The following is a 24,455-nucleotide window of genomic DNA, read 5'->3' as shown; positions in this document are numbered from 1 at the left end:
CATGTTGTAGTTGGACTGCTCCACGTTGTTGATATCTGACTTTTGTTATACCTCCTTTCTTCACATCTTCAACCTAATTTGACTCCCTATCAATGTCTCCAAATTTTGGATTACTAGGTGAGGTGGTTCGCAGGTTTTCTAGAGCTTGTGGCAGCCTGATTAGAGGACCGGGATTACTCAATTAGTGGGCCCAGAGGGTTTTAGAGGAGTTTTACGAGTCCGACCGAGATCACATACCATATTTCATCATCGGGATCAATTCCTCACGGTTTGCTCTTGGTTCTATTGCATTCTGATGATTTCCGTAAAACAACAATATTAATGGGCGTATTTTAATTAATTGCGCATAAGGTGTTGTTTTAGGTTGATTACTTGGAATAACACCTTAGTGTAATAGATTGTTGGAATCGGGGTGAAAAGATCTACAGGACAGGATGATAAAAAGGGGCTTTGGGTGGCGAGTGTGACCACAGAGGCGAATTAAGCATTTTCCGACATTAAAAGTGACTTTAATTAGTTTATAAAAGTCACTTTTATTAATTAAAGAAAGGAAAGTACTTTTAAATATTTAATTAGAGGGAAAAGGTAAGTGAGTTATAAAAATGGAATTGAGGGGGTCTCTTCCTCATTCTTTCACTTGCATTTTGAGAAAAGGAGCTCTTGGAGAGTTTTGGAGAAGAAGCTTAGGGTTTGAGAAACCCTAGCCACCATAACTAGCTTCGGTGTTGAAACTAGACACCCTATTTGGTTCAAGAGAGTGAGATCACTCAGATTTCATCACTGTGCTTCAATGGAGTAAAGGATTTGCATAATATATTGAGGTAAAGACGTCTTATCAGTTGATTTTATCTTCTGATAATGTGTTTTCTATATATTTTCTCTCACAAGTGATAGCCATAGCCAAATTTGGAGATTTATCTCGTTGGAAGAGTTCCCATGGAGAAGAGTGAGTTTCCGAGTATGTTTGTTGGTGGGTTCAGTAGGAAATGGGTCCAGTTCGTTGTTCTTGAAGTTGGTCGAGTTTCTTATACATTTGGGATGAGTTCTCTCTTGGTTGAAGTTGTTCTTATTGTTGGACTCGAGACTGTTAATTATTGGCTACACTCCTTGTTGGCATCTCTGCGTTTTGAGGGCAGAATATATAATATAACCCCTAATGAAAATCCATAAAGTAATCGTTGTTTCCATTTTGATCTAGTACCTCCTACAATTACTAAATTCACTTATTTCATTGGTACTCTAAATTTGTCCACTTATTTTTCGAAGCATATGTATTAGAGATGGATGTATTTTCTTTTTAAAGTGATTTGAAGTAATGCCAATGTTTTCAAACACTCCTTATGACTAGCACCATTCATGTCAATTTAATCCTTTTAAAATTATATAAGAGACACCTACAACATATTGTCTACAAACTGTTTGTGAAAATTCCTCAATGAACTAGATCATTCAAACTCAAAAAACACAGTGATTATTTGGGATATTCCTAAGTGTGTATCAGTCCTGTTACCCACGACCTTGTGGGTGATATCCGTAGGAGAAAATTTTTCTCCTAGATGTTCCTCAATCGACAGCCATAAGCCCCTTGCAGCCACCAGATAGCTCGATGTGCCATTTTCTCCGCCACCAAAGCCAACCATGTGGTCCCTCGCCCATTTGTTATGATTGTATGTTTGAAGGTGGGCCTTCCAACCCCGAAGGTATGGCTTATCATTATGTGATTGGGTATTTTTGTTTACTTATCATGGACACTTTTGGGCATGGATTAGTGGGGGGATTCGATGGAAAGAGTGGACTAGGTATGTACTCTTGTCTCCTCTGTCCTTTTTGGTGGTTAGCCTTGTAGTCTAGTCCCATGGGATCTCCTTTATTGGCTACTAGGCTTTAGGGATGGCACTACTTGGGAAACCTCGATTTTGGTTGCGTGGTCCAGCTTCCCGACACCATATATATCACCCCCCTTCCACTCATTATGACCCCATTCATCATATTTCCCATTCGGGTCCACATTTGTCCATTGGGTCCACAATGAGTTAGCCCCCCCACCCCTGTCCACACCTTGGTTTGGGCCTGGAACGATGCCCCGAAGATTGATGCAGCTAAAATCAAAAGAAAAAGCATATTTGGCCACTCTCAATAGGAAATTGTACTATAATATGCAAAAACATAGTCGGAACATACACAATTGGCACGTGGGAAAACCCAAACATGAGCTCTACCCCCTATCATTATGGCCATCACCCTGGTTCCTAGGGCCTTATATGAGCCCCTTCCATCACAAAGGAGCCCATGATTATCCCAACCCCTGGTGGGCAATGAAATGCCCTACCAAGAGAGGGGAATTCACTGTTATACCCTGCACATCATGCTCTCATCTTCTGGAGCCCCATGCAGTTATAAAAGAAAAGTCAATAAAAGGCAAAAGGCATATGAAGAAGGGTGGAAAAACAAGGGTTGGGGTAACTCATGTACCACGATTGCTCCCTCTTACATTCTTATACCCAAGTGTGGACTTCCCTTATGTTAGCTACCCTTATACCATGGCATGTGGCTCAAAGCTTCCCCTTCATGGACTACACCATTCCATCACTATATCGCATGCCACCTACCATTTTATGGATGTACCATGGACATGTCACCCCTTTTAAAGGTTGAAACCACCTAATAGGGTCCTTGGTTAACCCCTTTCTGAGCTTGGAGACACCTGTACATGCTAAAGCCCACTATGGAATGGCATGCCACTATGAAGTGTCCACTTGGTGCCATGATTTGTAAGCTCTTTTACTTGATCACTCTAACGATTTGTTGTATTGGAAGGCGAGGAGATGCATTGGATCTTATACAGGATTGCAGGTGGGACTCCATTTGGGGTTTGGTCTCCCTATATGAGGTCCAAGACCTTTAGAGTGTTATATCGGCATTTGTAGGGTGAGCATTGAGAGCCATGGGCCTCCACCATAGCAGAGAGCACTTCATGGATCCCCAACACCATTCATTGATTGTTCGTATTCCACCTTTTAGATGAGGATGATGCACCTAGATCACCATGCCCAGCCGAGTTCACACTTGTACCATACACTTGGCAGATGTTCCAGGGCCCAAATGAGGATGTGTCTCACCATAGGAGATGAAGGGAGGGCTTATGTCATAATTCTAGCCCTTATAGATGTTTTACAGGCATGATCAATCCACTTGGAGACCCATGAGGATGTCATTGTGTCCGCACACCCACTTGGGGACACCGCATGTAATTTGCTTGGATATCAAGGGGCCAACCCCTTGATCACTATGTTTGGAGCCTATTCTCTCAACTTGGCACACTTTGGACTCCGCTAGGCCTTCTCAATGGCCCAACGACTCATTATGTTTACTATTTTGCCCACTTGAGAAGCTTATCTTTCTATTTTGGAGCTATCTTGGCGAGCTTGTCACCAAGTCATGTCACTATTGTACATTATTTTATTATTTGGGGCTTAATTAGGCCAATTAGGTTATTCGAACCCCTTATTGGATTGTATAAATAGATGAGAGGCTCATTCATTCCTCTCATCATCACTTGGACTGGATTAGTATCTCTTGAAATTTTCGCACTTGTTCTCTTTGACGAAATTTGGGGTTTCTTAATGCACTATGATGTTTGTATTTTCGCTATTGTCTTTGGGGTTTCTATTTATACGAAATTAATGAATGGATATACTCTCTCTCTCTTGTAAGTAAAATTTAATGTTATTTCGTTTTCTTACTTATCTAATGCATGATATTTTTGTACCATTGTTCTTGTAAGGGCCATAAGTAATGTGAATTCTTCTTAAAGCCTTGAATAATTGATATATTGCATGTCTTGTCATTGAGAGGGAGGGTGAATGTTCCTAGAGGCACCCTAATAGGTTAACAAGCCTTGAAACTTCATTTCTTTTTGCAATCCGAAGTATAAATCTCTAATGACCTAGTTGTTGCACTTGGAAGGCTAGCAAAGGTCAATTAGGGCTCCTTGGCATATGAAAATTCTCAATTTAGGTGTATCCTGACTCCATTAACCCAAGGAGACAAGGCACTGATCCTCACTTTCCTCTGGTGATCAAAATAACACTTCTTTTCTTCCCTTCTCCCAATTCTAGGCCTAACCCTAGAAGGCCTCTTAGGGCATCACAAGAAATCATTTGTAGCCATCAAAAACCCTTCAAATTCAGTCTAGAACTGTGTTGGGATCTTCTCAAGGGGTCTGCCAATTTTGAGCTCAATCCAACAGTGGAATCCTGTGATAGTGCAAGCCCGAGCTCAAAGACCGTTCTTCTCCCTAGATCCCTTTGGGTTAGTGTCTTCATTTGGATCATTGCATTTAAACTCCAAGAGAAAATTATTCCTTTGATCCTATTCTCCTCCCAAACCTGGTCAAGCCCATTAATTGATGATCAACCCCACACCCTTGGCCTAGTTTGGGTCCAGTTGGGTTCTTTGTGGTCCCACAACTTTGTAACTCAAATTTTACAAGGATTGCATATAATCCATTTCTCCCCTAGGATTCTTAGGTCTAGGATACCTCTTGTCAAAGGACATTCTACAAACCTTGGTCTAAGTATCCCCTTAGCCCTTCCTAGAGAGCCTATCACCTTGCTTCCAAAGCAAGCAAACCAAAATTTAAGCCTCTTGTGAATAGGCTTTAGGAATCACTCCTCATCTCATCACTAATCTATCCATCCTTGTGATTCCTCTTATACTAGGTCTCCTTCCATCGGTGAAAGTTTGTAAAGAGCGGAGAGCTTTAGTTGAGGTGACAGTGGGCTATTGCTCCATTATTACCACTTGATTTAGTAGTTGCTCTATAGGATCCCCTCATAGGACCCTTGCTAGTTTGAGCGGTAACAAATCCCAAAGTCGCGCTAGTACTAGATCTTTCAAGGTTCCTCTTGTGGTATTTTATGTGGTTGAAGCATAAATTTAAGGTAGAGATTCCATGGTCAAACCCCTGTAGAATGCACTGCTGGAAGTTACCTCTGGTCATGGGTCTTCAAGAGAGCAGGTCACATGCATTTTGAGCTCAGATTTCCATTGGAAGTGTCTCCATTCACTGCTGTTATAACTAGGTTCTTTGTTACCTTGTAATCATTTTATAAAATTCATATCAGCTCTCAGATTTAAAGAGAACTCTCTATGTTTTACTGCTGGTGTAATTTTTTATATTTTTCCAAGTCCTAAATAAAGATGTTTTGTTGGGTTGAAGTATTCCATATGAGTATTTGATGTAAAGGCTACTTGTTATTCAAGTAAAATCATGAAAATCACCTACAACAGTATGCATGTAATGTGTTTGACGAAATTCTTCACTGAAGGAAGTTATTAAACTCATCATCCCCAATGATAGTTTGGGCCTTTTCCTAGTTGGGAATCTTACACTGGTATCAGAGCATGTTCCTAGACAATTGTTGGGTTTAAAGGGCAGATTATAACAAGGAAAGAAAAATGCTTCCAAGTTAAGAAGAATTGTTTGCCCAAAAATTTTAAAATTATGACAAAACTTTTGCAAAGATGATGGAGCACATGGCAGCATGGGTGTCATCAAAGGCAAAAAAAAAAAAGGCAGCAGATCCAAAGATGAAAAGGTAACTAAGGACCAAGAAGTAAGGATTGAAGGGAGCCCAAAGGAGAAAAACAGTTCAAATGAAGATTGGAGAAAGGTATTAATTCATACAAAAGAGACAGCTCATGTACTTGAGGGTGAAGACCATGACATAAACCTCCCATGACGAATTGGGAAAAGTCATACTCGTTGAAGATGAAGTTAGCACAGATCCACCCCAACAGGTTGGTATAAGGGTTTGGGATGAGGGAGAGTCAGAAATTGTTATAGAATGTTTGTCGTCACTTAGTGAGATTGTTGAGTTAGATGATGAGTACAAAGAAAATCACGAGGCTACGACAATTGATGATGATTCCCAAGAGGTGTGCAAAGACAATAACACATAGTGTTAGTTTTTGTAGCATTTGATGTGTTCTACCCTTGAAATTTTGTGGAGAGGCTAGAATACATGAGATCTCCAAAAGCCAGAAATCGTTTCTGGACACTCCGCCTAAAAATGACTTAATTAGATTATTAACCAGTTTTTAAATATTTCCTAAGTCTAAACTTAGAGAATATGGTTAATTAATCAGTATTAATTAAGTCAAGGCGAGAATTATCTAGAAACTCACACAAATCGATCCAGAGATGATCCTAACCATTGATTAAGTTTTAATCTTGGTCGTTGGTGGTCCAACAGAGGATTATAAGAGGAAGTTGATGTGTTGATGGAGATGACACTTGAGCAAATTGATTTCCTGAGTAGCAGCAGTCAGTTGTCGGAGAGAGAGTCAGAGATCGAAGCAGTGAGAGCGGGGCAGAGGTGAGTGCATTTGCAGAGAGGTAAACAAACCACAAAGAGGCTGACTTTGGGGAAGTGCAGTAGCATCTAGAGGCAATTTCGATTCTGCTGGGAAAAAACCGAGTTTCAATGCCAAAGGCTGGATAGAGGTTCCGGGGGCCAGAAGAAACATTTTCCTAGACAGCAGTAGACTAGACGGCTTGAGGAGAGGCTGTTCAAACTGAGCACAGAAGGAACTACGCTAGGGTGACGCAGAGCCAGCGCAAAGGCAATTTGGACGACTCACTTGGAGCTACAGTTAGAGCCTGGATTTCCCTGTGGGGTGAGGAAATTTCCTCACTAGATTTTTGCCAGTATTTTCTCTACAAAATTTTCAGTATTCGACATCCAGATTGAAATCAGATTATTTGCAGAAAAATGACAAGACCATCTCCTGCATCTCATTACTCTATATAAATCTCTAGGAATCACTCTTGACTGCAATAAGACATTCACTCATACACAGTTTCTTTCATTTTTTCTCAGTTTCAACTGTTTGCAAGCTAGCAATAAAGAAAAGGAAGGGTTGCATTGTAAATTACTCCAATGACAGCTGATGGATACCCCTGCACAAGCTCTGCTATCACCTGCACTGCATACAGAGATCCAATGTCAGATGCTTGCATATGGACGTCACTCAACCTACTGTAATAAACAAGCTGAATTCATTGTATATGAAAATTTCTCAAAAATTATAACACTAACCTCCAATGCATTTGGAGTTGTCATTGTTATCTCTAACTGTTGATTTCCTCGTTAGCCAATGATTCAAAATTTCAAATAGTTAGAACCTCTACAAAATGCAAAGACAATAATGCAGAAAGAAAACTGTCAAATAGGAAATGAAGTTGCTAAAGAGGACAAATGAATAGTGACTATAGAAGAGGTAACTTCCTGAAAGAAGCCAAAGGGGTTAGCTCCATCAATTGCTGCCAATCTTGATGGTCATTTGGCTAGTTCTGTGTGAGTGGGTGCCCATTTTGAGTCCCCCTAAGTTAGGCTAATAGTCTGTGCTGATGGATTTACTAGTGATGCCATCCACGAATGTAGGGAAGCATCCCTTGGGTTTTCCCGCAAGGTTCCTTGGAAAAAAACCCATAAACTTCCTATAAGTATCTCAACTTTCTATTACTTTTATTATATTAAATTTAAGCCCCCCTTCACTCTGACTTACAAAAGAAAAATTAAACAGGGAAGCAACTTAATCTCACCACAGATATCCCTTCATCAAGTGCCTTCCGTGCTGTTTCTAATGCCAACTCTCCACTGAAAGCATACAGTCATAAATCAATTTGGATTGCTACTAATACAGCCATTGAAGGGACTAATTCTACATATATGCAAAGGATAAAACTCAACAGAGAACCACACTAGAAAACCAAACAGCACAATGCAAGGTATAACTGCCCATAAAATAAACTTTGCTTTTTTTCACTATATATATCATTGTTATACTGTCTTGAATTTTTTTCCACAATTGATGTCTTCCAGTACTGAAAGGTTTATATGATACCATTTTTCTATGTGTTTGATAAGGCTTCCAACAATTGGTTATGACCTAGCTAGACTGAGATGTTTAGTAACAAATTCTAGTCAATCTAGAGTTAGGTATAAGACAGACAGTTTGAGTTAATTATACTAAATAATGCTATGGAAATCAACCCAGGACCAATATAACGTCCTTCATAATTTTAGGGAACACCCGAATTTTTTTCTAGGTGAGATCTATGAAACTAAAATATCCCATAGAAAGGATATAAATAAGCCCTCTTTTTGCTAAGTGTGTCACTAAATTTACTTCTTTGTGAAGTCTAATCTGTCTTCTAGTGACCTAAACATGCAGTTGAATGAATTATAATGTATTCAAAATTAATTATTTTATGGATCATGAATTAAACAATGAAGTTGCAATTATATATTTCGAAATCCTCTTTATAAAGTATTCATTAGGAAACCCTAGTAAGATGGGCAATCAATTGCTTCCCCAATTGATGTATTTAGGACCTCAATGTGTATAAGAGGCCACTACCTTGAAAATGAATTGTCAACACCGATCAAGTCAATATTGTCTCTCAGTTTCTTACCTCCATCAATCTTTGTCCCCTGAATACCTTATTTTGCCACGTGGAGTACCCTACTTGGGCTCTTCATATCTTATCCTCCTATCTCATGTTTCTATTCTTGGGATTACTTATGCTAGAGAATGACCTTTCATGGCACCTATTTTTGGATCTATGGCTTTTATTGGGGTTTTTCTATGTAAATCCCCATCATTGATCATAAAAGGAGGAGTGAGAACTCAGGATAGTAGACAATTTACCAATTATTAGTCTTCACTTTTCTCTTCCTTCACCTATATTTCACATCCTTGTCCCATTCATAATTAGATCACTCGAAGTATCGATGATTGATGTTGGTTCTTTGATCACACAGTAGACAGCGTTAGTATGAACCTCTCACCAATGGGATTGAATGATGTTTGAGGAGTGTTTGGGGTGATGCCCCCTGAGCTCTCTTGGAGTTGATGTTCTTTTTACTACAAACCATTTGCTTCACTCACTATTTTGTTAATGAATAATAATCTTTTAGCAGCTAATTGATATAGTCGATACACTCTTTTGTCAGGTGATGATTGTTTCTGAGTTGATACACTTGCGTATATTGTTTCCCTCATCAACTTTCACTCTTTTTCTGACTCCATTTCATCGAGGCATTAAGGCATCAATCAAAACTACATAAAAAGAAGACATTATTTCACTGCTTTTAGTGTTTTTCTTGTAGATCTGCAACTATCGGTTGCAGATCTAAAGAATATTATTTACATTCTAACACATAAATTGTTAAGAATTATAGCTCATTATGGCCATCACCTGATTCCTGAGCACATGTTGCTCCATTAAATCAAAAGAAGGAACCCTTGCATGTCCCAATCCTGATGAGAGATAAACTTATTCATCATTAAGGGGTAATAAAACTGCCACATCATTCAAAACAAGCTCTAACCCTTGAGCTATGAGCAGTAATACAAAGAAAAAGTAAAAGGTGCACAATAGGGGTGGAAAAACAAAAGCCGAGTTGGTAAATCATGCATCCACGATTGCTCCCTCCTCACATCTATATCTTGCATGTCCCAATCCTGATGAGAGATAAACCTATTCATCATTAAGGGGTAATAAGACTGCCACATCATTCAAAACAAGCTCTAACCCTTGAGCTATGAGCAATGATACAAAGAAAAATCAAGAAAAAGTAAAAGGTGCACAATAGGTGTGGAAAAACAAAAGCCGAGTTGGTAAATCATGCATCCACGATTGCTCCCTCCTCACATCTATACACTCAGGATCTGGATCCCCTGTCAGTCGATCCCTTTGACCATGGCACTTGGCCATGAAGTCTTATCCCCTCCATACCATCATTATTATTCACTAACACCTATCAATTGAAGGGTGGACTAAGGAAATGTTACTTCCCCTTAGGGGCTGGAAACACTTAATAAGGTTGTCCTTTAGCCACTCCTACCTAGGGAGGAAACACCATTGTGAGTTCAAGACCCTGATTTTGGAAGGGGATATGAAGTATTAAATAGCCCATGACACTCAAGCTTGGTTTACTTATATGCAATAATGATTTTTGTCCCTAATGACCAGTTGCTTTCACTAGAATCTATGTTGTGATTGTCAGATGGTTCAGCATCTCATGTCTTGGGCACCTTTCCATAGGTACCTAGGCCATTAGAGAAGTATATTGGCATAAACAGGTGAAGCGTTGAGACTCATGGACCTCCTAGAAACAACAACATTTGACACATGTACTAGGGCACCTCCAACACCCAAGACGTTGTACTACTTTGCATTGGATCTAATGATTCTTCAGGATAACACACCTTGACCCAGCATGTCCCTAGGCCAGCCTTAGCACCAATTGATGGATGGCAGTTGATTCAGAGCCCAGATGAGAATGGTCTCACCTTCATAGACCAAAGAGGGCTAGTAGCACCTAGAAAGCCCTCAACATTGGAGCAAAGATGGACACTTTGAGTAGTTGGCGACCCATACAGAGCACTTTGTGGTGCCCCAACTGGATCTTGGGACCAAAGGGAACCATTGAGGTGGATTTGAGGGAAAACCCTCAAATCTTAATTTTTACATGCGTCTACATCACATTTGACACCTTATAGCATTTGGACATGGCATTTGGAGGCCATTCTATGGAAGACGTCAACCCTAGAAGCCTAGCGGCTCACACGTGTGGGCTTATTTGAGCATTTATGATTAAAGCTAGTGGGTTGGCTGTAATTTCCCCAATTTTTAGATTGCCTTGTGGTGAGATTAGGAGGGATTTCCAGAGCTTTTGTCAGCTAGGTCACAGGAGCAGGATTAAATTATTGGTGGGCCCGGAGGATTTTGAGAAGTTTTATGGGGGCTAACTGGGGTCACTTGCCATTTTTCATCATCAGGATCAGTTCTGCACAATTCGATCTTGGTTTTGCCGCATTCCAACGATTTGTGTAAAATGGAGTTATTAACGGGCATATTTTAATTAATTACACTTTAGGTGTTGTTTCGAGTTGATTACTTGGAGAAACACCTTAGTGTAATAGCTCATTGGAATTAGGGCGAAAAGATCTACAAGACAAAATGTTGAAAAGGGACTTTGGGAGGCGAGTGTGATCATGGTGGAAGTTAAGCATTTTCAGGAGATAAAAGTGACTTTAATTAGTAATAAAAAGTCACTTATTAGATCAAAGGTGAAAAAATGTTTTTATCTAAGGGGTAATTAAAAGGAGCCAAAAGTCATTTGGAAAATAGGAGGAAAATGGACTAGGTGGATTATTAATAAAATAATAAATGGAGATTCCTAGAATATTGGAGAAGATCTAACAAAATCTTATAATAGGGGAGAGAAGGTCATTTGTCATTCATTATGGTTTATCGAGAGAAGACCATTTCTCATTCATTCTAGTTTATGAGTATTTCTTGTTGATTGATCGCGAGCTCAAGCAAGTTTCTCTTGAGGGCTTCAGGCAAGAATCTCACACTAGTTTCGGTGGAAATTATTGCACTCTAGTTGGTACTCACCAATATTTGTGGACATCATTGCCACCTTAGTTTGTATTGCAGGAAAATCACATAGGTTTTCCATTTTTGCTTCAATTGCAAGTTATTTGGGAGACATTTCTTGAGCGGGATGAATTGGTTATTATTGTCAGAGTTGGAGATTGTTGTTACTTTTTGGTTATTGTGGTAGCATCGAACATGTGTTCTAGTCTATAAGGTGCCAGAGAGGGTAGGGAACATGAGATCTCCAATAACCAGAAATGGTTTCGCGAGATATGACTCTAAAACACCTTAATTAAATTAATTTACCGGATAATTAAAATTTCCTAAGTCTAACTTAGGAAAATTGATTAATTAAAGTGAATTAATTGAGGAGATCGACTTATGCTTTAGAGACTTCTAGAAAGTGACTTGGATCAAGTCTCATATGATCTTAGCCATCGATCGTGATTAGATCTTGGTCGTTGGTGGTCCAGCGAGAGAATTATAAGAGAAAATCGATGGGGCTTGGAGAAGACACACCGAATGAGCAAGAGAGCAAGGCAGTGTGAATTTTCTGGTGCGCAGCATTCAGGGAGGGAAGAATTCAAGCCAACAGAGCATCAGTGAGAGGATCAGCAGAAATTGGAGAGAGGGTTTCCAGGGGAGATTTCCACAGAAATTTGAAGAGGCTGAGTTTACCAGCAAGAAGGTCATGCGAGTTTCTCCATTGCGCAAATCTGGGCAGCAATTCACTTTTCAGTTGTCGGAATCAATTCCATGTTGGAAAATGCAAAGTGGTAGCTTATTAAATCTTATTTTCCTTTTTCCCTGATACTTGTTTATGAACTTAGTTATTCTTCTTATGTTCTTTAGTTAGATATTTTCATCAAACAAATATCAAGAATGAAACAGCAACAACAGAGGACACAGAAATTAGGCTCTTAGCCAAGGCAAAACCCCTCCAAGGGGAAAACCTGGTAAACTCTTCTCTTCTTATAGAATTTTCTTCAAGATGAGACACAAAGACCCAAACCCTAGACCAAGTCCTTCTCCAAAGTACCAAGTCAGCCCTCCAACAAGTCTTTCCTGATTTTGCACCAACTAGCTTCAATATTGCAACCCAACTTGCCAGCTTCAATACTGCAACTCATCCTACAACTTTGACCCTACAATTTCAGCCTTGCAACTTCCTTAGAAAGCCTAATCCAGCCTCCTACTAAGACCTTCCTAGAGCAAGATAGCTCCTCCCAAAGTCAACAAGGTCCAGATAGAGTATTCTCTCTTCCAGCTACATGATACTACACTTTGTCCTATTGCACCCCGGACCTTCAACTTCATCCTCCTTCTGTAGCACCATAAACCCTAGATTTCACACGTGTGAGAGAGATAGAGCCCAAAAACAGAGATTTTTTCCTTCCTTCTTTTCCTTCTTTCGAGTTTACCAGCAAGAAGGTCATGTGAGTTTCTCCATTGCGCAAATCTGGGCAGCAATTCGCTTTTCAGTTGTCGGAATCAATTCCATGTTGGAAAATGCAAAGTGGTAGCTTATTAAATCTTATTTTCCTTTTTCCCTGATACTTGTTTATGAACTTAGTTATTCTTCTTATGTTCTTTAGTTAGATTTTTCATCAAACAAATATCAAGAATGAAACAGCAACAACAGAGGACACAGAAATTAGGCTCTCAGCCAAGGCAAAACCCCTCCAAGGGGAAAACCTGGTAAACTCTTCTCTTCTTATAGAATTTTCTTCAAGATGAGACACAAAGACCCAAACCCTAGACCAAGTCCTTCTCCAAAGTACCAAGTCAGCCCTCCAACAAGTCTTTCCTGATTTTGCACCAACTAGCTTCAATATTGCAACTCAACCTGCCAGCTTCAATACTGCAACTTATCCTACAACTTTGACCCTACAATTTCAGCCTTGCAGCTTCCTTAGAAAGCCTAATCCAGCCTCCTACTAAGACCTTCCTAGAGCAAGATAGCTCCTCCCAAAGTCAACAAGGTCCAGATAGAGTATTCTCTCTTCCAGCTACATGATACTACACTTTGTCCTATTGCACCCCGGACCTTCAACTTCATCCTCCTTCTGTAGCACCATAAACCCTAGATTTCACACGTGTGAGAGAGATAGAGCCCAAAAACAGAGATTTTTTCCTTCCTTCTTTTCCTTCTTTTGCCGCCTCGCTTGCACACCTGGGTTAGTGTGGGGAAAATCCTCAACCCCACAAGGTGTGACTTGGTGGCAACCTAAGAGATGGGGTTGTCACCTATTCCCAACTCTCTCCGTTAAGTCTCTCTCATAGTTAAAGCTAAGGGGGGTGGTCCCTAAATGAAGATTAGCGAGTGAGATGTAAGCTTTCTAGGAGACTAAGGTTAGTGGGACTACTTCAAGATATAAGCAAGCTTGTGAATATATGAGTAATATAAAGATGTATATTCAATGATAATCAATGCAAAATTCAAGAGACAAGAATGTAAACCAATGCCTTGTAAATAATTCCTCAAAATGAAATAATCAAATACTTGCTCAAATATATATTCAAAGTAAAATGACAAGTATCCCTGCAAAATAGTACAATGTTAGATGAAGTATGAAATATCACTTGCAAGATACAAATTGTACTTGTTAAGAAATGTTCATGTAAAGATAATATCATTCCATGATCATAAGCATAAACATTAAGCACATGTGATAAAAATTTGACAAGTAAAGTAAAGATGACAAGATGAAAGTCTACACTATTTGCAATATGCTACTTTGAAAGGAAAGACAGCTTGAACTTGCAAATGAGATTCAATGGATGCAAAATTAGATGTTTCACTTGCTAAATGAAGTATTTAACAACAATAGATAACAACTTCAATAGATAGTGAGGCCATCCATCATGACAAGAACATGGGATAAATAAATTTGCAAGTAAACTGAAAAGTGCTCTAAAGTAAGTGATTTAGAAGTGGAAACTAGCTATAAGGTGAGATGCAATTATCTTGATTAATTTTAATCTATATGCCTATTCTAAAGTGAGAGATACTCCCTTCAACTTCTTACCAAGGGGTAAATATTGGGGTGACTTGCAAGGAAGAGGGGTTGAGGAGGCACAAAGTCCATCATTAACGATACCCTTCCCCTAATCCTTACAAACCATGTGTGTCGCCATTCCTACAGGAGGACAAAGCCACCTTCATAACTACAGAGTCACACACTTTACCTTACTCTGTACCAAATGGAAGAAATTTTCAAGGAAAATCTTTGTCCTATTATGTCTATACAACCAAGCTTATGCTTGGAGGTAAATTTTAAATGTGCAAGTCTAAACTAGAATGCCTAATATGAAATGCTTGAATGTTATTGCTTTCCAAATAGAAGTGTTAATAGCAATGCTTAAAAAATAAGTAAAATGAGAAAATGCCCAAAATAAATTGCACCAATAACTTCAAATGGAAAAATAGAGTGGAACTAGCTCAATATTACTTCACCAGTGTTGCATATGCTTTACCAATTGTTTGCAAGTAAATTGCTTCAAGTAAATGATGACAGGTAAGTTGCTTCAAGTAAATGATGGTGATGTAATTCTCCAAGGAATATCAACAATTATCAAAATAACATGTAGCATAAGTTGACAAAATGATGAAGCATGTACCCAAATAGTTATGAAACAATTCACCAAGTTGAGTAAAAATGGATTAGTGAACAAATCAAAGCTTGCCAAAAATGTAAAGTGCTTGCACATAAAATGAGTTGCTCAAAAGTAAATTGCAAATCTTGTAACTTAAGCAACAATAAGTTGAAAAATGCAAGAGCTCAAGTAATGAAATAGCAAACTTGATTAGTCTAAATTAGCAAATAAAAGGAAATGTGAGTGTTGTGTTAATTCTAAATATTAACCACATGTGATTTAGATTAGCAAATTAAATATGCATGCAAGTAAACTAGATGTGAAAGTTAAGAACTAGAACATGCAAATCAATCCACCCAATAGAGCCCTCCTTCTAAATGAGGAGGTGGGATACCATGGGAGAATTTCCCAAGCTCCCTCAAGCCAAAAAGATGATTTTATTAGAGTTGTGTTACAATGAGGAGAAGCCTCTCAAAGGCTGCCAAATGGATGGAGAAACTTTACAAAGGTGTGACTCATAAGAGCTAAATCTCCTCCTTAGACAAGGTAAAACGTAGCAACCACAATTACAAATGAAACTTGCTCAATCTGAAAATATAAGGGACTTTTCTTGCAGCAACAAATCAATCTCAAAGGGTGTGGAAAATTGCGCTTGAACAAGGGAGGATGAGCCTCCTAAAGCCCACAGCCTAGTCAAAAATATTGCTGCGCTCAAATGCAACTTGTCCTTGCAGAAATTTATGTCTTAAATGCCCACGGCCTCCTTAAAATTCAGCCCCAAACATGTGCCAACAGTTTCTTATCTCTCACGTGGAAGCTCCTTTTACACCTTGCACTTGATGTCTCACAAAGCTTACATACTTGCTACCCCAAAAGTTATGTGCATGATCTCTTGTGTATATTTTGCAGCCAAGGCTTTCTTTAAAATCACTTGCAACAGTGGTTGGACCTTATATCTGGATGGGGATCCTACACCAAACAGTGTGAGGTCTAATTGGGACTTCACATCAAGGAAACCCCCTGTATGTTGGCAGCATCTAGCACTATCAACACTCATGAAGTTCCCTTTTATATCCTCATGCTCTAGCTGAGAAGGATAGCAGGAAAAATAAGGCAAGCAAGGGTATTACAACAATCAAGTTGCCTATTGCAAGGATCAAGTTTAAAAGGTGAGACCACCATGTGTTCATCATTTTTAATACTAAGGCCCAAGGATTTCTCAAAAGTGATCAACGTTTCTTGATGACATGGAATATAAGGCAAATCAATAGCCTTATCAAGTTCATCATCAACATCATAAATGGGGTCTTTGTCAAAGCGGTAGCTAATAATCTCCCATTTCCCTTCTTCAATATGCAAGTTATCTTCAATGCCAACTCTCAGAGGAGCCATGGGATCACCTTGCTCCTCAAGGAGCTCAAAAGGCGTATCATTAGGAATAATATCCTTGACAGAAACAAGGCTAGCCTCAACTTCACTTTCCACAAATTCTCCTTCTTCATCGGTGTCATAGATCGGATCTTTGTCAAAATGATGACCCATGATCTCCCACTTCCCTTCTTTAATATGAAAGAAATCACTAATGTCCAAGGGGTTAATGGGATCGTCTTTCTCAAGGTCTTTGATATGTAGAATGTCAGAGATAGCATCCTTGAAAAAGATGGGGCTATCTTCAATTTTACTTTCTAAGGAACCTTCTTCATCAAACTCCTTATCTTGCTTCCATTCAAGATATCCCTTAATGTCTTCATCAATGATATCATCTTGATGATCTAGGAAGGGATCCTCTTCTTCCTCATGATCCTTCTTATGTTCAATGAAGGCTTCCTTTTGAAAATCAATATTTGATGTTGGGCAAGCCTGATAATGCTCCAAAAAGTTATCAAAGAATGCTTCAATTGATGAAATACTCCTAGGCTTGCAATTATACAACCATGAGTCATGACCTTGAAGGGACCTTATGAACAACATTATGAGCACATCATGATGAACCACATCAGCTTTTGTGGTATATGTAGCAAATCTTGTCACATGATCAATAGAAGATGGATCACCATCAAACTTGGGCACCCCGAGTATTGTGCGTAAGGTGACACGGTTTGGGTACCCAGGAATGCTAGTGATGTCCAAGGCGGGGATTTCATCAAGGTAAGACATCCTATTAGGTTACACATATCAATCATGTAGGAGTTGCCAAGGTGAATTCAAAGATGCCTTGAGAGATGCTTGCTTCACCCTACAAGCATTGACTTTGAGGTTCAATGAAGAACAAGGGCTTCGTTCTTCCAATGGAGTTGCCAAATAATAGTATATATATATATATATATATATATATATATATATATTGTCATTAGGGAAGAAGGTAAAGACTTTATAAAGGTAGACTCGCTTTGTCCTCGGCAATGGCACCAAAAATGTTACTACACAATCTAGCAAGGCCCTAAGGAAGGGAAACCTAAGGGACAACTACTAGAATAAGTGACAACAAAGGGACAATGACCCACTATCACCTCAGTCATGGTCCCCTTTGCACTTTACAGACTTTCACCAATGGAAGAGTCTTGGTAAGAAGGGAATCACTTAGGATGGATAGATCAATGATTTGGGTATGAAGTGTCTCCACCAAGCTCATTCAAGGAGAGACACAACAATTGTTCAATGCAGTGTTGATAATATCGCCGAAATATCGGCGATATTCGGAAATATCGCAATATTTTCGGCGAGCCGAAATATCGCCGACAAAATATCGCGATATTTCCAAAATATCGCGATATTTCCAAAATATCGCGATATTTCCAAAATATCGCCGATATTTCGGAAAATATCGCCCGGTGACTGTAAAAAATTTCTGCACAGCCTATAAAAATCTGATTTTTGTTTTTTTTCATATCATTTTCATTTCTGATTGCTGGAGAAGTTAGGGGAGAGCTATGTGGCTGCTGCCAAGGAGGGTTTGAGCGTTCTAGGCCCTAGTATTGATATGCTATTCATGGTAATGTTAAATTCTTAAAGTAAAAGTGACATTCTCCTTAATCTTCATTTTCATCCTTTTATTTAAATTTTTAACATTACCATGAAATGACTCAGGGTGTTTGAGAGTGGTTCCGGCCTCATTGGATTTCATATGGAGAAAGTAGAATTTTAGATTTCATTCAAAATGCAGCAGACTTATCAGTTTTTTAGGATTTCAGGATTGGGAGATTGTAATGTTTCCAGGTGACACCACCTGCCCGGGCTACCCCTGCCACCAGTAGAGGACGTGGTCTACCTCCTATAGCTCCTACTTCTAGTTCTTCAGCTTCTAGAACATAGCAAACTCCACTGCCAACTCCACCAGCACCAGCATCTACATCTAGAGGGAAAGGGAAAGTTGTGGCATTTATCGCAAGAGGGGCAGAGGAAATCAATAGGATTAGACTTTAGTTATTTTCTTATGTGCTTGTAAGTTGTACATGAACAATGAACATTGAATATTCAAGAATCAAGACCAAGCATATCACATTCTAATTTCTAAATAGTAAATTTTGATTCTATTTATTTTTTTAAAGTGAACTATGAACTTTGAGAAGTAATTATATTTTAATTTGATTAGATAAGCTGCAACCTGCAATTTAATATGGATAAAAAACTATATTTCGGTATATATATATAAAACGTGTCCCCCGTGTCTTGTTTCCAGGTCGTTGCATTTCGTATTGAATACTCATATTTACGTGTCCTCCGTGTCTCGTGTCCTCGTGTCATGTGACTTAGCTTAGACAATATTGATGTATTGTCTCCGTGGAGGGTGGAGTCTAAGGAGCCTCTCTTGTAGGAGTCACCTTCATGGTTAGAGCCAGTGGCAGATGATCCATTAGAGCAGGGGCAGCAAGAGGAGGACTCAGAGTCAGACGAGCAGCAACACTCAAAGGAGAAGCAGGAGGAGGAGGAGGAGGAGACTGCGGGAGCATCAACATCAACACCATCTACTATAGATATAGGAGAGCATAGCCCCATACCTAGCACTCATTATTTGACATTAGGTGCAGAGGCAGGGTCAGGGCCTCCTACTACTAGGGCAGGCCTGGCAAACAGCCCATCATGTTTTCCCGTAAAAGGGGGAGAGGGCAGTGATTTTAGATAGATAGCTGCTAGTTTTATTTGTTATGCTACATATAACTCATGATGATGAGATACTTTCATATATGTGATGTTATTTTGTATTGGTTCTCCACATTTGAGTCCTTGAATGGACAATTATCAGGGATCAGCAGGATTCGGTATCGCCTTTGATGTATCATTTCTATTTGACATCATATATATCAGTGTTTTCTTCATATTTATGTGCCAATGTGTTTATTTCATGTTGTTATTACTTTATATGTTTAAAAATCTTTAAAAAATGAATATATTATGCATTTTTTATGCTTGCCGATATTTGCCAATATTTTGCCGATATTTTCGCCAATATTGGCGATAAGATATTTTCTGGACCCTCGCCGATATTTTCCCGATACCGATATTATCAACACTGGTTCAATGCTTAAAGGAAGCTAACACACTCTCTAAGAAAAGCTATAAAGATCAAGACCTAGGGTTTTAGATATGATGATGGTAATAGGTGTTCCTAAGGTCAAGGCTATAAAAAATGATGTAGGACCCCTCAAAGAAGCTCTATGTGATGATCTAACACCTCCAAAAGGCTCTTCGATCTCTTTGAAAGACCTAAGAAAGACTTGCACTAGACCTAGGGTTTTATGAATAATTGTGGGAAGAAATGCTTCCAAAGTACTCATTAGGTCAAGGCAAGGCAAGGAAAGGGTTTCTTAAGATTTATTCCAATGAATACTAAACTCATATAACCCTCAAAGAAGTCCCCAAGGTGAGAGAGAGACCTAGATTTTCCCTCTTAGAGTACCACCTAGGGCAAGAGATTTTATGGATGAAACTCGGGCAGATGCCCAGCAAACTTGGAGCATTGGTAGCTTAGACCCTGAGCTTCATGTTTAGACCCTCGAATTCCCAAGAAATCATCTCCTTAAATTTTTCTTGCAAGCCCTATATTTCCGCCCTACCTTTAGGGGACCAAAATTTAGGAGAAAATATGGAGAAAGAGAAGTTTGATCACCAAAATCCTTGGACTAGTGCCTAGTCCTTTGTGTTATGGAGCCCTAGATGCATTAGATTGGCCAAATTTGCCCTCGAGCAAGTCAAAAGTTGATGCCCTAGATACCAACCTTCAACAATTACCTACTATTAGAATATGGAGTTTCATGAAGAAAAATAGTATTTCATCACTAGGAACATTCATTGCATGTTATATCATGAGTAACATATACAAGAGTCAACCAAAGAGCTTCCAAAAAAAGTTCTTCAAAAAAATTAGGGCACAATAGCATTTACATTAGTTACAACAATTACATACATTAGATGTTTTCAAGAGAAAGATTTCATCAAGAAAATAACTTACAAGATAATCATGTAATATATCCATCCATATTCAAGAAGTAGCTCCAAGACAAGATAAGGAATCAGCTTCAAATATCATAGTGCATCCAAGATACTCCAATAGCTTCCAAAGAAAAATTGTGAGTTCTTTTACAAGAGAAGAATCAAAGTGATGATGATCTACATCAAAGAAACCTCCTCTAGGCCTTGGATCAGCTGCCATGATCATGTTAAGCCGACCGAGGCACACTGGTCCAAGTGCATCATCCGCGAATAATGTGGGGCAATGAACAAACTAATGAAGCTACTAAGGATGCCCATGGCATGAAATGATACTCTAACACATGATGGAGTCCCATGGCTCTCAAAGCATCCCCTTAGGGTGTCAATATGATCCTATGGTGGGCTTGGGTCCTAGTTAAGTTGCCCAGCCCATGACGAAACCACCTGCCAATTACATATAAGCTCCAATGCGCTTATTCACCATCAAATACAATAATTCATTAGTGCATCTCAGTGAACCAAGTTTGTTAATCAAGTGCACATCGAGACTTCATAATGGGCTTCCCTTCCAATTTGGGGCTTTAAGCTTGTAATAGTATTACCTCCCTAGGTAGGACTGGCTAATAAACAACCCTATTAGATGTTCCTATCCCCTAAAGGGAAAGATAAGTTCTAGGTATGTCCTTCAATTGATAGGGATCATGTGAATAACGATGAGATGGATAGGGACAGAGGGGTCTCAGAACCAAATGACATGGGTTCAAGGGTGGTAATGATGAAGGATGTCCACATATTTAGGTGTATAGATGTAGGAGGGAGCAATTGTGGATACATGAGTTACCCCAACCTTTGTTTTTCCACCCTTCTTCATTTGCCTTTTGCCTTTTCTTGATTTTTCTTTGTATTACTGCTTGGGGCTCCAGGAGATGAGAGCATGCTATGTATGATATAAGCAGTTATTACCCCCTTAAGGTGGGGCAGTTCATCGCCCACCAGGGGTTGGGATATGCATGGGTTCCTTAATGATGTGGGGGCACTCATGGGGCCCCAAGGACCAAGGTGATGGCCATAATGAAGGCGTAGAGGTCATGTTTGGTTTTTGCCCACATGCTAATATAATGTCCCGACCATCTTTTGCATTTTATAATACTATTTTCTTTTGTTTCTTTCTTGTGGCCATGATATGCTTTTAACCTTTTTTTTTAGTTGCATCAACCTCTGGGGCAACATTTCCAAGCCCGATCCAAACATGTGGACAAGGGGAGGGGGTGTACCAGTGCCTTGTGGACCCAAAAAGGGAAGATGATGAAATAGGGCTTGTAATGTGCGAAGGGGAGTGAAAAATGAGAAATGGGAAAACGGGGCCATGCTACCCAAATCGTGGTTTCCCAAGTAGTGCCCTTCTTGAAGCCATAAGCCAATAGGAGAGATTCCACGAGACTAGGATTGAGGATCAACCCCCTATTTAAGGTGAGGGAACAAAACTACAGTCAAAACCCTTCCTTCTTCCAAGTCACCCAATAATTTATGCCCAAAGTGCCCAAGGAAAAACAAGCATAAGCCCCTGATTGCACAATGAAAAAATACCTTTAGGATTGGATTGCCCACCTTCAAACATATGCTCTTGATAGATGGCTGATGGGCCATACGACTAGCTCAGGGAGTAGAGATCAAATGGCACAATATATCGCTACACTGGTGGCTGTCAGGGGCTGCTAGTTGTTGGCTGAAGACAAATCTAAGAGAAAGAATATCCTATGGGGTCACCCACTTTTGGTGGGTAGCAGACCACACTCCAAAGTGCGCACACCATCGCATTATTTGTTCTCAGGTTGTCACAACCTCTACTATAGCATAGTGTAATGATCTTGACAGCAATATTTCTCAGATTGACGAAGACTCAACAGCATAAAACTCTCGATGACAACTTACTGACAACTTTGTCGTTTGCATATCGCACTGCCATGCACTCCGAAATAGCGCCTTCATCAACAGCTCCACACTAATCACTAGAACACCTTCCTAAACTAGCCTATTACACTCTTTCTAAACATACACTTCGTGCACTAGGTTACCACGATGCGTTCACGGCATAACGCCAAAACATTCAACCAAGGTTACCGGTACCACTCACAATAAATTTCTGAGTTTGTGTTGTAGTTTCAGTGATGCATTTTGTCAAACAGTTTAATTTTGTACTGTTATAGGTGTTTTCTCATAATTTCAACTTCAGAAAATACACACAGAAAATGATATGCACCCAAAATAAAGCCACCAAAGAGTTCAAACTGATATATTCCAAGCTCAAAGATTTACATAGGACTGATATATGATTTTTGTCATAGAAAGAAAACAAATAGACAATTCCCTTTTCGTATTCACTATGAAAATATATTGGAAACAATTGGAACAGAGGAACCTGGGTACAATGGATGATTCAATGAAGTATATCAGCTCCTCAGTGACATATATAAACTCAGAATTTGCTCCTTTATGTGCCAGTACAGCACATCAACACGTCCCAAAAATGGAAAGACAATGACTTAGCAAGGCTGGAATGGTTCCCTTACAGTGTTGCCTTCAACCGTAAACAAAACTACTTCAGCGTACATATTAAGGACTCAGATTTAAGAGTGAGAGGTTGCCCATCTCAGTCATATACCCAACAGGTAATATGGCAGATATCCCATCCTCATACTTAGAGCAAATCAATTTGTGTGCCAACTGAACTCTTCCAGGATGACAAAGGAAACTTGGCCTTCAAAATGTAGACTTCAACCCAGTGAAGGAATGAGTGACCTGCTCCTCCAAAAATGTTGAAGCTCGTGCTACTATGGCTAGAACTCATCCTTGTGTTTACTCATCAAGCTCATCCTCTATCTCTGATGTCTCGAATGGCAGAATGAGAGGAGCACGTTCTTCTAACAGCAGTGACTTAAATGCAAACCTAGGCTTGAATCTTTGGCTCCCTCAAATTTTTCTTCAACCTAAAAGATGATAAATGAAGAACAATAAATCAAAGGTTCAACTGATAACACCTCTTCTATCTCAAATCTCTTGTAAATATTTTTCTCCTTTGAATTTCAACGGTGAAATCTGAGTGATTTCACTCCTTTAACCAGTTATAGTGTCTAGTTTCAACATTGAAACTAGCTAGGGTTTCCAAACCCTAAGCTTCTCCTTCAAAACTCTCTCCAAGAGCTCTTTTCTCAAAAACTCAAAATGCACGAATGAGGAGTGTTTCCTCATTTCCTCCTTTTTATAAACTTATGGCCACTTTTGTCGCCATTTTACCTTTTTAACTATTATAAAGTCACTTTATCATATTTTTACTTTATAAAGTTAAATTGACTTTTCACTTGCCTAGGAAATGTCCCATTTTCACCCCTTAGACTTTTATATGTTTCCTTATAATGTTTCCTTAGGCAAATTACGTCCCCTTTTTTAAAAAATTCCCCACTTTAGCCTACGGGAACCACATTAGGCTAGCGGACTCCTTCATAAGCTTCCTAAGTGGTCGGGAACATTACAGTGCTCCTCGCCCAATATTGTTTGTCCTCAAGCAATTTCAACTTAGGATGTTTGAGCACCTATTCACCTTCCCAAGTGGCATCTTCCACAAGTAAATCCTTCCACTTTACTAGGTACTCCTTTATTGTTCTACTCCGCAACTTCCTCTCCCTTGTTTCAAGGATCTTTTCTAGAACCAAGATCAATTATCCTTCATCGTCCAATGGTGGGAGTTTTCTGGAAGTGACAACATGTTGTCTGAGGTGCTTTTTAAGAAACGAGACATGAAAGACATTATGCATCTTACATCAGGCTTCAGGAACTCGAGTTCAAAGGCCACTTCTCCTACTCGTCTCAAAATTCTAAATGGCCCATAGAACCTAGGTTTTATCTTTTCCGCCACCTTTGTTTTGAGCAATGACTGTCTGTGGGGCTGGGGCTGAAGATGGAGGTACACCAT

The 24,455-nt window shown here is 39.4% G+C and overlaps 1 protein-coding gene across 8 annotated transcripts in view; it reads right to left on the bottom strand.

Moving 5' to 3' along the window:
- The window catches only part of LOC149239196 (uncharacterized), a 381,661-nt gene that overhangs the window by 332,297 nt on the left and 24,909 nt on the right, over window positions 1–24,455 (bottom strand). For 5 of the 8 annotated variants that reach the window (XM_089373342.1, XM_089373344.1, XM_089373340.1 and 2 more), the window contains exons 2-4: window positions 7,610–7,664; window positions 7,104–7,139; window positions 6,941–6,985 (exon numbers count right to left, since the gene is read on the bottom strand). In XM_089373342.1, coding sequence (XP_089229468.1) covers window positions 6,941–6,985; window positions 7,104–7,139; window positions 7,610–7,664 — 136 coding nt within the window. The remainder of the gene's footprint in view (window positions 1–6,940; window positions 6,986–7,103; window positions 7,140–7,609; window positions 7,665–24,455) is intronic. The other 3 variants (XM_089373345.1, XM_089373341.1, XM_089373343.1) reach the window with 2 other exon arrangements.

This window comes from Pinus tabuliformis, chromosome 8 (genome assembly GCF_031772625.1).
Source record: "Pinus tabuliformis cultivar Carrire ecotype Pingquan chromosome 8, CPIR1, whole genome shotgun sequence".
In the NCBI taxonomy this organism is placed as follows: domain Eukaryota; kingdom Viridiplantae; phylum Streptophyta; class Pinopsida; order Pinales; family Pinaceae; genus Pinus; species Pinus tabuliformis.
Note: the sequence above shows the minus strand (reverse complement) of the source record. Positions and strands in the feature narration are given on the sequence as shown.